The 14,466-nt window shown below is 55.9% G+C and overlaps 4 protein-coding genes across 4 annotated transcripts; 3 read left to right on the top strand and 1 right to left on the bottom strand.

Moving 5' to 3' along the window:
- Positions 1-298: 298 nt before the first annotated feature.
- HSPA5 (heat shock protein family A (Hsp70) member 5) lies at positions 299-4,703 on the top strand. Its single transcript, XM_065648539.1, has 9 exons — positions 299-386; positions 511-640; positions 738-969; positions 1,282-1,419; positions 1,655-1,767; positions 1,845-2,235; positions 2,547-2,784; positions 2,942-3,109; positions 3,477-4,703. Exons 2-9 carry the CDS (start codon positions 525-527, stop codon positions 4,034-4,036), a joined length of 1,956 nt encoding a protein of 651 aa, XP_065504611.1. The 5' UTR covers positions 299-386; positions 511-524; the 3' UTR covers positions 4,037-4,703.
- Positions 4,704-5,047: 344 nt separating this feature from the next.
- On the bottom strand, positions 5,048-7,612 carry RABEPK (Rab9 effector protein with kelch motifs). Its single transcript, XM_065648630.1, has 7 exons — positions 7,496-7,612; positions 7,276-7,421; positions 7,024-7,173; positions 6,624-6,785; positions 5,922-6,071; positions 5,605-5,754; positions 5,048-5,402 (listed from the first exon to the last, which is right to left on the bottom strand). Exons 1-7 carry the CDS (start codon positions 7,552-7,554, stop codon positions 5,131-5,133), a joined length of 1,089 nt encoding a protein of 362 aa, XP_065504702.1. The 5' UTR covers positions 7,555-7,612; the 3' UTR covers positions 5,048-5,130.
- A 79-nt stretch (positions 7,613-7,691) lies between these two features.
- Positions 7,692-11,492, top strand: PPP6C (protein phosphatase 6 catalytic subunit). The gene is made up of 7 exons (XM_065648540.1): positions 7,692-7,804; positions 7,869-7,964; positions 8,101-8,166; positions 8,749-8,890; positions 9,841-9,920; positions 10,047-10,256; positions 10,688-11,492. Exons 1-7 carry the CDS (start codon positions 7,730-7,732, stop codon positions 10,934-10,936), a joined length of 918 nt encoding a protein of 305 aa, XP_065504612.1. The 5' UTR covers positions 7,692-7,729; the 3' UTR covers positions 10,937-11,492.
- A 259-nt stretch (positions 11,493-11,751) lies between these two features.
- ARPC5L (actin related protein 2/3 complex subunit 5 like) lies at positions 11,752-14,419 on the top strand. The gene is given in 4 exon segments (XM_065648543.1): positions 11,752-12,012; positions 12,014-12,206; positions 12,437-12,613; positions 13,934-14,419. Coding segments are annotated over 4 exon segments (651 nt in total). The 5' UTR covers positions 11,752-11,794; the 3' UTR covers positions 13,997-14,419.
- The last annotated feature ends 47 nt before the right edge of the window (positions 14,420-14,466 follow it).

Below are 14,466 nucleotides of genomic sequence, written 5' to 3'. Positions count from 1 at the left end.
CACCCGGGCCCGGTAACCATGGAAACTTCCAGAACGTCCCCCCGCCTTCGCCTCGCCATGACGCTGCCCCCAGCCAATGAGCTCCTCTCTAGCCAATGAGCTCCCTCCGCTTGGCTCACGCTTCTCTGTTGATAGGCCCGCGTCGCCGGTGAGGTGAACCAATGGGATGGCAGAAGGGGGCGCGCCATTTATGTCAGAGGGGGCTGCCTGAATGTGACCAATCAAGGAAGGCCAGCTTAGTAGGAGCCAACCAATAGGAAGGCTCCAGCGAGGGCTCTGCAGCCAATGGCGATCCTCCACGAAGGAGTAACGGAAGGTATATAAGGGCGGGCGGCGCGGCCTGCGCCCTCAGCGGCAGTTTGGGGCTCGGCGGTTCGGGTGTGGCGGTGAGTGCGGCGGCGGCGGTGCGGGCCCGGCGGGGCCTGGGGCGGCCCGGGGGGCGGCGGGGGGACCGCAGGTGCCGGGCGCGCACGTGGCGCCTCCATTTTGTGACCGGCGGCTTCTCGGCAGGGCGAGCGGCCGGGATGAGGCACCTCCTGTGGGCGCTGCTGCTGCTGGGCGCCGCGCGCGCGGACGAGGAGGAGAAGAAGGAGGACGTGGGCACGGTGGTGGGCATCGACCTGGGCACCACCTACTCCTGGTGTGTGGGGAGCGGCCGGGCCCCGGCGCGGGGGGGCGGGGGGCCCGGGGCGGGGGGGCGGGCCGCGGCGCCGCCTGACGGTTCCGCCGTCCCGCAGCGTGGGCGTTTTCAAGAACGGCCGGGTGGAAATCATCGCCAACGACCAGGGCAACCGCATCACGCCGTCCTACGTGGCGTTCACGCCCGAGGGGGAGCGCTTGATCGGGGACGCCGCCAAGAACCAGCTGACGTCCAACCCCGAGAACACCGTGTTTGATGCCAAGCGGCTCATCGGCCGCACCTGGAATGACCCTTCCGTGCAGCAGGACATCAAGTACCTGCCGTTCAAGGTGAGCCCCGCAGGCGGAGGGGTGGATGGTGGGAGGGGGACCCGCATGTCAAGTCAGAAGAGGGGCTGCGGGTGCTGCCTGCCTTCCTCTGGCAATGCTATCAAATCATGGTGCCTTCTGAGCACCTCGTGGAGGGGTAGGGGGCTGTTACGTGGCTATAGCCTGCAGACAACAGCTCCTTCTGATAGCTGGCATTACATCTTGTTATGTAGAGGCTTTGCTTAGTCTCCAGAGAGAAAGAAACCCTTGGACAGGCGGGAATAATTAGTTCTGTGTATTGTTAAATAAGACAGTGTATGTTGTTCTTTTCAGGTTGTTGAAAAGAAAGCCAAGCCCCATATTCAAGTTGATGTTGGAGGTGGACAGACAAAAACATTTGCTCCTGAAGAAATTTCTGCTATGGTCCTGACAAAGATGAAGGAAACTGCAGAGGCTTACTTGGGAAAGAAAGTGAGTTATTGTGTGATACTACTGAGAACTCAAAGCAGCAGCTTCACAAAACTAGAGATGGGGGGCTGAATCTGGACTAGGCTTGCAACCCTAAAATCAGTGCTGCTGGTGGGGGGTTTTCACCTCTCTTTAAAGAACAATGGGCTCCTTGTTATCAGCATTGTTGTGGTTATTTACAAGCTATGCGCTGCTCAAAATTTCTATAACTAAATTGTATCTCTTACTCCTCATTCAGGTTACCCACGCTGTGGTCACTGTGCCAGCCTATTTCAATGATGCTCAGCGCCAGGCTACAAAAGATGCCGGTACTATTGCTGGGTTGAATGTGATGAGAATCATTAATGAGCCGTAAGTAGCTTTAACCTGTTGTGCTGCAGGGGAGGTGGAGGGTAGTGCCAGTGTCTGATGGGGCTGTTCCTGTGCAGAACGGCTGCTGCCATCGCCTATGGATTGGACAAAAGAGAGGGTGAGAAGAACATCCTCGTGTTTGACCTGGGTGGTGGAACTTTTGATGTCTCCCTGCTCACAATTGACAATGGAGTCTTTGAAGTTGTGGCTACTAATGGCGACACTCACTTGGGTGGAGAAGACTTTGACCAACGCGTGATGGAACACTTCATCAAACTCTACAAAAAGAAAACCGGAAAAGATGTCAGGAAGGATAACAGAGCTGTGCAGAAGTTAAGACGGGAAGTGGAGAAAGCGAAGCGAGCCTTGTCATCTCAGCACCAGGCTAGAATTGAAATAGAATCCTTCTTTGAGGGAGAGGACTTCTCAGAGACACTCACTCGAGCCAAGTTCGAGGAGCTGAACATGGTAAGTTTAGAAAGGTAAAATTACATTGCCTCAGCTCTAGGTTGGAGATATGTCAAGTGCAGTATTTTGTGCTATGACACCGCACTGTGGAGTATAAATAACTTCCACCTGCACTAAAGCACCAGCAGCTGCTCCTTGCCAGGCTGGCTGGTGTGCGTTGAGGACAGCTGAGGTCTCATCCAGGCTGGTCGCAAGCCAGCCGATGTTCCTCCTCTGTTGTGGTTGTCCTTTGTACCCGAAGGCTGCATAATCTGGAGACCAGGCACATGGCAATACTGTCTTACAGTCCTGGCCTCTTTTTGTCTTCCTAGGACCTGTTCCGTTCCACTATGAAGCCCGTTCAGAAAGTTCTGGAAGATTCTGACCTCAAAAAGTCCGACATTGATGAGATTGTCCTTGTTGGTGGTTCTACTCGCATCCCCAAAATACAGCAACTGGTTAAAGAGTTCTTCAATGGGAAAGAGCCTTCTCGTGGCATTAACCCAGACGAAGCCGTAGCCTACGGTGCAGCTGTCCAGGCTGGCGTTCTCTCTGGGGATCAGGACACAGGTAATGACACCTTCACTGGCACCTTAAGAGAGTGGTGCCTGGAGTGGGTATTGCTTACTGACAAATGCAGGAGAACTTTCTTTTCCAGTCCTTAGGGCATTTTGTGCCTGAGGCCTCTTCCAGGTTGCAGCGTGTCAGTCTTCCCTTGCTCTTACAGGTGACTTGGTGCTGCTCGATGTCTGTCCCCTGACACTGGGCATTGAGACCGTCGGGGGTGTCATGACGAAACTGATCCCAAGAAATACTGTTGTTCCCACGAAGAAGTCTCAGATCTTCTCCACAGCTTCTGACAACCAGCCAACTGTGACAATCAAGGTCTATGAAGGTAAGTGTCACCTGTGGTGGCCTGAGTAACACCTGGAATCTGTAGGTACCTGTAGATGGTTACAGATAATCTCCTGATGGAGAAGAGCTTGGTAGCAGTAGCTCTCTGAAGCTGCTCTGATCAGGTTTTTTGACCTGCATCAAAAGCTCTTACTAGAACTTTTTTGAAATGTCTTTTTCCATGGCTCTATCTTGAAGAGCCCTTTGGAGTTAAGAGGTGATGCTGTAGGAATGTCTAGACAGGAGTCAGGTTGGAATTAAAGCCTTACCTTGACAAAGTGTGTAGCTCATGGCTTCACAAAGCACAAACACAGCTAGGAAAGAAAGAAACCATCTCTGATTGTGCCTGTATCTAATTGTGTCTCCAGGCGAGCGTCCCCTCACCAAGGATAATCATCTGCTGGGAACTTTTGATCTCACTGGAATCCCTCCTGCCCCTCGTGGTGTCCCCCAGATTGAAGTCACCTTTGAAATTGATGTGAACGGAATCCTCCGTGTCACAGCTGAGGACAAGGGCACTGGGAACAAAAACAAGATCACAATTACAAACGATCAGAATCGTCTGACACCGGAAGAGATTGAGAGGATGGTTAATGATGCTGAGAAGTTTGCAGAGGAGGACAAGAAGCTTAAAGAACGTATTGATGCCCGGAACGAACTGGAAAGCTACGCCTATTCCCTGAAGAACCAGATTGGGGACAAGGAGAAGCTGGGTGGGAAGCTGTCATCTGATGACAAAGAAACAATAGAGAAAGCAGTAGAGGAAAAGATCGAGTGGCTGGAGAGCCATCAGGATGCGGACATTGAAGACTTCAAAGCAAAAAAGAAGGAGCTGGAGGAAGTTGTTCAGCCAATTGTCAGCAAGCTCTATGGCAGCGCGGGCCCTCCCCCAGGAGAAGAGGAAGCGGCGGAGAAGGACGAGTTGTAGATACTGGTGTCTCCGAATGTGGTGTGTGTATATATTGGACTCAGGAACACTTGTTTAAAATATTGAACTCTTAATTTGGAATGTAACTCTGAATCTTCACTCGCGAGTGGAGCTGGAACCGCTAGCCCAACGTGGCTGTATTCTGCTTTTCGTTAGCAGTCGCTCTGTTTGGGGAGGGCAGGGCAGCAGGGGTGTCAGTGCAAAAAGGGTTTAGATGTACTGGCAGTGGATGTGTTCTATTTAACAACTCGGTCATGTGAGCTTGGTGTAGAACTTTTCTACCAGAGGTGACCACAATAAATTTGTTATTTACACTGGACTATGCTCCAGCTTGTGTTTTCTATTCCCTTATTGCAGCAGCCAGTTCTAAGTGGGGTGGGGATTGTGCCCAAATGCTGAGGTTCAGCTGGGCAGTGGGTATGGCCAGTGATCAGTCAGAGCTGTGGCAGCTGTTTGATGCAAACTTCAATGCAAGGTGTAGCAGGGGAGAGGAGACCAGCTTAACTACAAATAGAATTTCCTACAGTATTAAAGCTATTTTAGGAACTTGGGAGTGTTACATGAGCCAAATGACTGGTTTTCTGAAGGCTGAAAGCTAGTCTACACCCAATAAATGTTGTGTGGGTTTTTAAAACTTTTTTTTCTAATAAAAAAAGCTTAATTGGAACTCAGTCTCTATTTGACTGTGATCATTGTCTGATCTTCGGGATTAGATAAGGAGTTGAACTGAGCACAGGAGCTGTTGTGGTGCCTGCCCTAATACCTCCTTAAAACCACTCAGCACTTCATGTTACCCTAGTGTAGGGAACCACCTTCTGGTTTTCATTCACTCATTTTCAAAATAGTGACAGTTAAACCTTGAATCATCCCCCCAAAAAACTTGGTTTCCAGACAACGCTGTGGCTTTGCCATTCTATGTGTTTACAGGAGTTTCTTCTGGCAGAAAGCAGCCAGACAGCTGCAGCGGTACAGAAAGCCCTTGCCCCCCAGGTGTGAGCACAGTGGCACCTGTTTGAGGACAAGAATCTGTTTATTGCAAAGAAGAATTAGTCCCTCAGCACTGCAAAGGGCTGGTGCTGCGCAGGGTGCAGCTGCTACTCCACCAGGCTGACCACGCAGTCCCGGTAGATCTGCCCCTGCGTGTCCATCCCCCCAAACACAAACAGCAGATGCAGGATGGTGTCCCCAGCATGTCCCTCCTCACCCTGTCTCCTCTGGAGGGGGCTGGCCTTGTCACCCTCTTCCTGGGTGACAGCTCCTGTGTCCCTGCTCTTGCCAACCCGCCAAGGAATGACACACATGGCGTGGTCCAGCCTCCTGGCAGGCAGAGGGGTGTCAAACTGCAGGAGTGTCCACTGCTGCGTCTCTGCAGTGCAAAGAGACAACTCATGTCCTATAATGCAGCTTCAGAGGCTTGAGAAGCTGCTGGGACAATGACAGCAGGAACCAGATCAGTTTTCAACATCATGGTGTAACTCCAGTGCAATGACACTACTTGGGGGATGAAGCCCAGAAGCATTTTCCAACACAGCAGCATTTACCATTAGGCAAATGAGAGGCCTCCCTACCTGTGTGATACTTGTACATAGTGTCCAGTGCCCCATCTGGGCCTATTCCGCCAAAAATGTACATGTGGTCTTTAAACACAGCTGCTGAGTGAGATGCCCGTCCTCCCGGGACGTCACCAGTGGCTGGTATCTTAACCCATCTCATGTCATCTGTTGGAGAAAAGGAACACGTCTATGGTTAGGCATTATAAAAAACCCATGGGTTTTGCTGTTTTAAACAAATGTGGTAATATTAAGAACTGATCTTTTAGAAAAACGGTCCCCAAACCCAAAACACATCACCCAACAGCTATTGCTCTACCTATATCTGTACTTACTTATATCAATGCAGAAGAGATCATTGTAAAAAACATCACCAGCTAAACCTCCATGTATGAAGAGTTTGGTCCCAACTGCAACCACCACGTGTCCGTGCCGAGGAGAGGGGGGATCACCACGAGTATCTGGCTGGGACCAGGTTAGAGTGGCTGGAAATAGGAGCACGATGCGTTAGGAGGAAAACTCTGGAAGCTCTGCAAAGCACAGAGCCCTCTGAGGCTTCCCAAGGAAGCGCTTCCAGCAGGGGCAGAGGGGAGCACGTGCTGGGTGCCGGCGCAGGCCAGCTCTGCGGTGGAGCTGTATGCTGTTTGGGCACCTCTAGGATGGATTAATTCAAACCCTTTTGGGTGCACACAGGGCTGCAAGAACGAGCAGGACAACTGACAGTACAGGAGCAGCACAGGACGATGCCGCCATGGAAAGGAACCAGCTATGGGGAAACGTGACAAACCACTACCATCTCCCACAGCGTTCCTTGTCCCAGAGCTTTACGCTGCCAATTTGCCTCAAATTCCCAGTGACTACATAAAGATCAATGCACATCAACAGCGAGGAACAGCCACCCATCCACTCCAACTCAGAGCCAAAGCAGGAACCCAATGTTTCCACGCCTGGGAGTGAACCCGAGACGCAAACCTGCCATTCAACAGAGGACGGGTTCCACCGTTTAGCAAAATGGCCTTTTACACATCCAGAGGTACCCGTGTCAAACACATGAAGCTGCTGGTCTTTAACTGGCTCTGCTCCCTTATCTCCTCCTCCAAACACGAACAGACGGTTCCCGATGGCTGCTGAGGAGGTGTGACACGTCCTGGGCACTGGCTGCACTCCGCTCACCTGGGGACTCTCCCAGGTTCCTATTTCTAATTAAGACACTTGATTAATAAATTAATCAACATAATAACAGAAAACACCCTCCACTTCCCCTCCCAAGCAACGGCCACCACAAAGCAGCCTGGCAGTGGCTCTGCCCACAGCTCCTGCAGCCCCGGAGCCGGCACCGAGCCCCATGCGTCCCACGGCCAGGGCAAGCACGGACACCAAGCTCCAGGGGAACCTCCGGGGCTGGGGGCCCGGCCCGCCAGCTCTTCAGGCACTCACCGAGGTCCAGCACCTGGACGCAGCTCCGGTTCCCCGCCGGGTGGGCGCCACCGAAGACCCAGAGACGCGGGGAGGCGGTGGGCAGGAAGGTGCCGTGCTCGTAACGCGGCCGCAGCCCGTTCCAGCCAGCCGGGGCCCAGCGGAGCGCGCCTGCGGGCGGGACAGCGCGGTCGGCAGCGGCCCCGTTCCCCCCGGCCCGGCCCCGTTCCCCCCGGCCCGGCCCCGTTCCCCCCGGTCCGTCCCGGCGCTCACCCAGCTCCACGAAGTGCGCGTCCGCGAAGGCGCCGGCGGGGTCGGCGCCGCCCAGCAGGAGGACGCGGCCGGGGCCGCCGGGCAGGAAGACGCAGCCGTGCCCCACCCGCCCGCGGGGCCGCTCACCGCGCGGCGCCAGCCGGTACCTGCGGAGAGCGAGGGCAGCGCTGAGCGCGGGCCGGGCCGGGCCGGGCCGGGCCGCCGCTCCCGCCCCACTCACCACCTGCCCGGCTGCGGGCGGCGCCCCGGCTCCAGCAGCGGCAGCGCCCGCGGGCCCATGGCGCCGGGACCCCGCGCACCGGAGGGCGGCCCCGGCAGGAAGCGGCTGCCGCCTTCCGGCCCGCGCCCGCCGGAAGTGCGCCGGGCTTCCGCTGGCGTCGGCGGCCCGCGCCGCTCCCCGGAAGTCACGGGCCCCGCTTCCGGCCCCGCTTCCGGCCCCGAGCCGCCGTCCAAGATGGCGCCGCTGGACCTGGACAAGTACGTGGAGATCGCGCGGCTCTGCAAGTACCTGCCCGAGAACGACCTCAAGGTGCGGCCGCGGGCGGGGGGGGGGGGACCGGCCCGGCCCGGCCTGACGCGCTCTCCTCCCGCAGCGCCTCTGCGACTACGTGTGCGACCTGCTGCTGGAGGAGTCCAACGTGCAGCCCGTGTCCACGCCCGTCACCGTCTGCGGGGACATCCACGGGCAGGTAACGGCGGCGGCCCCGAGCGCCGCGCTGCCCGCTGCCGTGCCCGCCGCCCTGGGCCATGCCCGCCGCCCGGTGCCCGGCGCAGCGCAGCCCCGGGGCCGCTCCCGCCGCCCTCACGCGTCTCCTCTCTCCGCAGTTCTACGACCTGTGCGAGCTGTTCCGGACGGGCGGGCAGGTCCCCGACACCAACTACATCTTCATGGTGGGTGCGCTGGGCCGCCCCTCGGCAGGTGCTGAAAAATGGGTTCAGAGTTAAACCCGATGCGCTGGTTGAGCTCCAGCCCCGGCCTGCGAGCGCTGCGGTCGCCGTTCGGCTGCAGACGGTTCTGTCGTGTGAAGCGTCACTTGGGTGGTGTGAAGCGGCACGGGCGGGAGGAGCTGTGCTGGCGCCGTGCTGTGCCGGTGCCAGTGCCGTGGGCAGAGCTGTCCTGGTGCCACAGTCACTGCTGTGCCGGTGCCGGTGCCGTGGGCAGAGCTGTCCTGGTGCCACAGTCACTGCTGTGCCGGTGCCGGTGCCGTGGGCAGCGCCGTGCCGGTGCCGCAGCCGGGGGGTCCGATGGGTCACGCTGGGCCGTGTTGCGCAGCTCTGGTGAGCGTGGTGGCCAAACCTGAATCTCTGAGTGGCCACAGAACAAGTTCTCATAGATCACACAGGTCCCGCCTTCCCTTCAGCATCAGGTCTCTTTATGCACCATGAGAAGTTAATAATGGATTTGTCACTTTGTGGGTTTTTTTTTTTCCCTTTGACCGTTTCTCCATTCACGAACTTTATTGTGACTTGCAGGGTGACTTTGTAGACAGAGGCTATTACAGTCTGGAGACTTTCACTTACCTTCTCGCACTGAAAGCCAAGTGGCCTGACCGCATCACGCTGTTACGAGGCAACCACGAGAGCCGGCAAATCACACAAGTGTACGGATTTTATGGTGAGTATCCAAACAATTTCTGAGTGGGACTAACGTGCCACAAATGCGTTCGGCATCTTCCACTTGGGAAACCGGCTTTGGAGGCAGCGCTGCCTGGGGCCGAGTGGGCAGCGGGCTCAGAAAAACCCAGATGTTGTCGTTTGTTAACATGATCCTCATGGTCCTGAAGTAGAACGGGGTTTAGTCCAGATCTTGCTGTTCTTTTTCTCTAGCATCCGGGGTTTCTGTTTGGCTTTTGGTACCACTTTCAATTTTAGAGACAGCACGTGTATTTACACAGAATGTGCTTTGGTATTTGTAGTGAAAGGTTTTACACAAGTCATGATGTTGCTGTAATTCCCCTTAAGTTTCAGCGTAGCTAAAATCAGTGGCACACACAGAGTTTGCTGTGGAAGTCACTTCTTGTCAGCAGCGAGCATCTGGGCAAATGCCGCTGGCAACAAATCAGCAGCAGAACAACTGTCTGAAAAACTGAGGGAGTTAAATTCCTTGGAAACTTCTTTTTTGTTTTGTGAGGCTTTGATAAAACCCGAGGAAATCCTGGAAAATATGTAACACCTGCCACAAAGACTGTGGCTTGTAACATACCTTGTTTTGGGTAATGTGTCGACAAGAGCAAGTGCAAATGTTCACAAGTTGCGTACGAAACACCTGCTGAAGGTTTGAACAACGCCCTGTAGCTCCCGTTGGCGCTCAGAACATCTCCTGCTCACCCTACTGGGTTCACACGTTCTGCCTCAGTCCTCCTGGATGCAATTTGCCAGTCGAAGCCCCGGGAGCTCCGTCAGGGTCAGTTCACAGCCACCCAGCCCTGGGAGCAGCGGGAGCATCAGCAGCCACGGGGCATGAGGGGCCATTTCCTCGGCACCGCCCGGTGCGTCTGCAGCTTTGAGCTTCCTGCCTGAATTCCTTCCGATCTGTTACAAATAAAACAATTCTCTGCTTTGCAGATGAGTGCCAAACCAAATACGGAAATGCGAACGCGTGGAGATACTGCACCAAAGTGTTCGACATGCTCACAATCGCAGCTGTAAGTGTCAGTGCCACAGCACAAAAACACTTAGATTGGGAATTCTGGGTTCCGTGACCTTTAAGGGTCACACTGGGCTGGATTAAAATATCGAGGATTTTGTACCACATGTCTTTTCTTCTGCAGTTAATAGACGAGCAGATTCTCTGTGTGCACGGCGGCCTCTCCCCAGACATCAAGACACTTGATCAGATTCGCACCATTGAACGTAATCAGGAAATTCCTCACAAAGGCGCCTTCTGCGACCTCGTTTGGTCAGACCCCGAGGACGTGGACACGTGGGCGATCAGCCCGCGAGGAGCGGGTTGGCTCTTTGGCGCCAAGGTCACAAACGAGGTAACGATGCCGTCGCGCGCAGCGGGAAGACTCTGGGAGGTGCTGGAGCATCCAAGCTGCCGGATGCTGTCACTGTGACCTCACTTTTAAGAAGTGTAACGCAGCGAGGCTCGCGGCTGTCACTGGGGTTGGTGCAGGATACTGTTTAGAGGATGTAGGAGAAAAAAAAATAACCTTTTTCTTAGCAATTCTTGACTGTTGCTTTGGGACGCGATGAGCAGAGTTCTTGGGTAGCACGCACTGACGTGTCACAGCTGTTGGGTGTTTCTCACCACTCAGGCCTCAAAACCCCAACACTTTTTTCAGTGCACAGAGTGAAAAAGCTGCTCCAGCCCCTCAGGTGCATGTGCTGGGGCAGGCACCGTGACCTGCAGCTGCTCCTGGAAAACCCACACGTTCCTTTTGGCCTTTTTTCCTTTTTCCCTTTGCAGTTTGTTCACATCAACAACCTGAAGCTGATCTGCCGAGCGCACCAGCTGGTTCACGAGGGCTATAAGTTCATGTTTGATGAGAAGCTGGTGACGGTCTGGTCTGCCCCCAATTACTGCTACCGCTGCGGGAACATCGCGTCAATCATGGTCTTCAAAGACGTAAATACCAGAGAACCAAAGCTGTTCCGTGCGGTCCCCGACTCCGAGCGCGTCATCCCCCCCCGAACCACCACCCCCTATTTCCTCTGAGCCCCCGCTGTGCCCCCGGACCCTCCCCTACAATATACTTTTTATTGAGCACTTTGCTGCTGAAATGCTGCCTCTTGCCTTTTTTATTTTTAAATTATCTAAATTTATTGTGTATTATGGTGTCTGTAGCAAGTTTCTTTTTTTTTTTTCCCCTACCCTAGAATGATTTCAGAGTATTTGTACTATGTCCTTGTAATTTGTACTCCCGCCCGTAGTCCTTGTGTAGCTCTGGGTTTAGACGAGACGTTTTCCGTGTCTCGATCGTGCCGCACGGGGAGCAGCTCGGTCCCGGTGTGAGATTCAGCTTTTTTTGGTAAGTTTTAAGGAATTTCAGCAGCAAAGTTCCCGCCGGGCCCGCGGTGCCCCGAGCTGTGTCCCTGTCCCCCCGGCTGGCGCCTCATCCCTGGTTTTAGGTGCAGAAATAAAGTGGCCAGAGGGGCCGAGTCCCCTCCCTTTTTTTTTTTTTTGGTTTTCTGAGAATTCCGGTAAAAACCCACGAAAACCTGCTACAGCGATCGGATTTGTACATTAAAATAATTGTTCTGATTTTTTCAGATACTTTGTGTTTTTAATGAAGTCGAACCTCCCCCGGGTGATTGACGTCATGGGGCCCCGCCCCTTTCCCTCGCGGCTCCGCCCCCTGCGCGGGCCGGCGGGGGAGGGGGCGGGGCCGGCGGGGAGGGGGCGGGGCCGGCGGGGGAGGGGGCGGGGCCGGCGGGGGAGGGGGCGGGGCCGGCGGGGGAGGGGGCGGGGCCGGCGGGGGAGGGGGCGGGGCCGGCGGGGGAGGGGGCGGGGCCGGCGGGGTGGGGCGGGGCCAGGCCCAGCGCGCGGTCTCGGTTCCGGTTCCGGTGCGGCGGCATGGCGCGCAGCACGCTCTCCTCCCGCTTCCGCCGTCTCGACATCGACCAGTACGACGAGAACCGGTTCGTGGAGGAGCCCGAGGAGGCGGCGGCGGCCGAGCCCGACGCGGGCCCCGAGGTGGAGGCGCTGCTGAGGCAATATCCTTTGGGACGGGCCCGGGAGCGGGACGGGCCCGGGAGCGGGACGGAGCCGCCGTGTCCGCGGTCTCGGCCGGATCCCGCGCGGGTCGGCGGGGCGGGGGCGGCCCGAAGCTGCTCCCGCCGGGCCGGTGTCGCTGTGACCGCGGGATTCGGGGCCGTCCCGCGGAGCCGTTGAGTCCTTGACCCGAGGCCGCAGAGGGGACGCGCTGCGGGCGCTGCTGGCGGCGCTGCGGAGCGCGGCGGGGAGCGGCCGGAGCCCCGCGGGGAAGGTCAGCGGGGCCGGGGGCGGCGGGACTGCGGGACTGGGGCGCGATCGGCGCTAATGAGCGACACAGCAATTAAGTTTTCCCCGTGTGCTCGCTCCCAAATCCCGCCCTGGAAAGCGCTTCCCCCGCCGCGCACCCCGACCCACCCTCCTCTGAGCACTTCGCCCACACGAGTCCTGGGCTCGGTTCAGCTTTGCCGGTTCTCACGTTGTTCCCCTCCCCGTGTCTCGCAGGAGCAGGCGCAGGGAACGATGCTGAAGGTCCTCACGTCTTTTAAAAGCAGTGAAATAGAACAAGCAGTGAACTCCTTGGACAGGAACAGCATTGACTTGTTAATGAAGTACATTTATAAAGGATTTGAAAAGCCAACAGAAAACAGCAGTGCAATATTGCTCCAGTGGCATGAAAAGGTGCGTTTGGTGCTCTCCTGGCTCAGCCGCGCTCTGCAGGGTCACGGTCACGGTCGGTGCTTTTGCGAGAGCAGCAGATGGTGGCGGGGCCTCCTCAGTGCTCAACAGTCCCTGGCACTTCCCGTTGTCGTTGGTCTCTTTGAGCTGGGACTTGTTAAGCCTTTGCCTTTGTCCAGGCTTATCCGCAGCTGGGGGCTTGAGGCTGGTGCCAGGGCAGTGGCTGCTGGAGGACGCGTTGTGGTTTCTGTGCCTCGGGAGCTGGAGCGCAGCCGGGGGTGGGTGACGCACAGCAGCCGCGTTCCTGTCGCTGCGTGTTCGGCCGCGAGGGGCTCAGGAGGCTCCGTGGCAGCTCGTGTCAGCAGAGCGCTGCCGGCAGCACCTGGCATGGCTTGGTGACGGGATTGAGCAAACCTGCGCAGTTTGCACAGGAGAGGCTTTTGAGATTCCCAAATAGATCCCACTGCGGCCCGGAGCAGTTCTCGCGTTCCTGCGATGGGCCCGCGGTCAGACAGGGAGGGTGGGATGTGTTTGCTCAGCCACTGGGAGTTCGATGTTCCCTCTGTGACACATGAAGCAGCTGCCCGGTGCCGGGTGAAAGGACTTTCTCTCTCGCAGCTGCGCGGGCTGCGGCTGTGGCCGCTGCTCCCCTGGGACTGCAGCTCCCTGTGCTGCCGGCCCTGCAGCTGCCGGGGACACCGGGCTTGTCTTCACAAACTACGGGTTTTTTTCCTGCGATATGTAAAGAATGAACTTGTGCAGTGAGTCCAGCCATTGGCAGCTGTCACCAGCTCTGCAGAACAGTGACGGGGAGGAGGAATGGATTTCTCAGGACAGCAAGGAACATGTTTCTGCTTGTTGGGTTTTTGTTTTTTCCTCCTGTTGTTTCCACTGGCGGCTGTGTTCAGGTAACCACAGGTGGGTGACGTTACCCAGCCCTACCCCAACTGGCAGGATGACTGGGCTCGGAGCACACAGGCTCACGAAAAGCATCTCGTCCTGTTTGTTCTGAAAGGAACAAGGCGGGTCTGGATCGGGCCAGGCAGGGTTTAGAGCTGTGCTCCTGTGCTGCTCTTTGGCATGACCAGTAAGATGTGCAGCGTGCTCAGAGGCAGAGAAAACAGATTTTCATGAATTAACTGCTTTAAAGATTTGAGAGCAAAAAAGAGGTAGGACAAGGTAGAACAGCCCAAGCTGCCTCTGTATGAAAAGTTTTTGGAGAAAAGCCACATACTCTTCTGTTATTGAACATGTTTGTTGTTTTAAGATGCCTGTTGTTTTAAGGTGACTCTGTAACACCGCTCTCCTTTTCTGTCCCCGCAGGCATTAGCAGTTGGTGGACTCGGCTCCATAGTGAGAGTTTTGACAGCCAGAAAGACTGTTTAAAGGACTGGAAACTGAACCAAGACCATGATCAGTTCTGGACTCGGAAGAAGGAATTAGCTGAAATGAGACTGGTCCATCTTTGTTAGAGATCGCAATCTATTGAAATACTGTGGAAACCTCCTCTCGGAATGTGTTTAACCTTAGAGGTGGGGGAGGGCAGAGGTATTCCTGCATATTCCGACCATCAAATACAGGAGCTGAGACATTCTCCTGTAAGCAAACAGATATTTCCAGATGCTGCTTTATCCAGGTGTGGTGACACAAGACCCTGCGTGTGCTGCTTACATGAGGAGCCTGAGCGCCGGGGCGGGAGAAGCGCTGGTGAGGCTGGCGGGTTGTGCATGGGGTCGAAGGATGAACTGGACTGTGGGGCTGGTTTCATTGCAAAGTGCCTGCTGCATTAATAAAGTTCTTGGATCGCGAGTTAAGTCATTTATTTTTTGCTAAATCTAAGCCTGACTCTTATTGAA

This window comes from Caloenas nicobarica, chromosome 19, assembly GCF_036013445.1.
Source record: "Caloenas nicobarica isolate bCalNic1 chromosome 19, bCalNic1.hap1, whole genome shotgun sequence".
NCBI lineage: Eukaryota > Metazoa > Chordata > Aves > Columbiformes > Columbidae > Caloenas > Caloenas nicobarica.
Note: the sequence above shows the minus strand (reverse complement) of the source record. Positions and strands in the feature narration are given on the sequence as shown.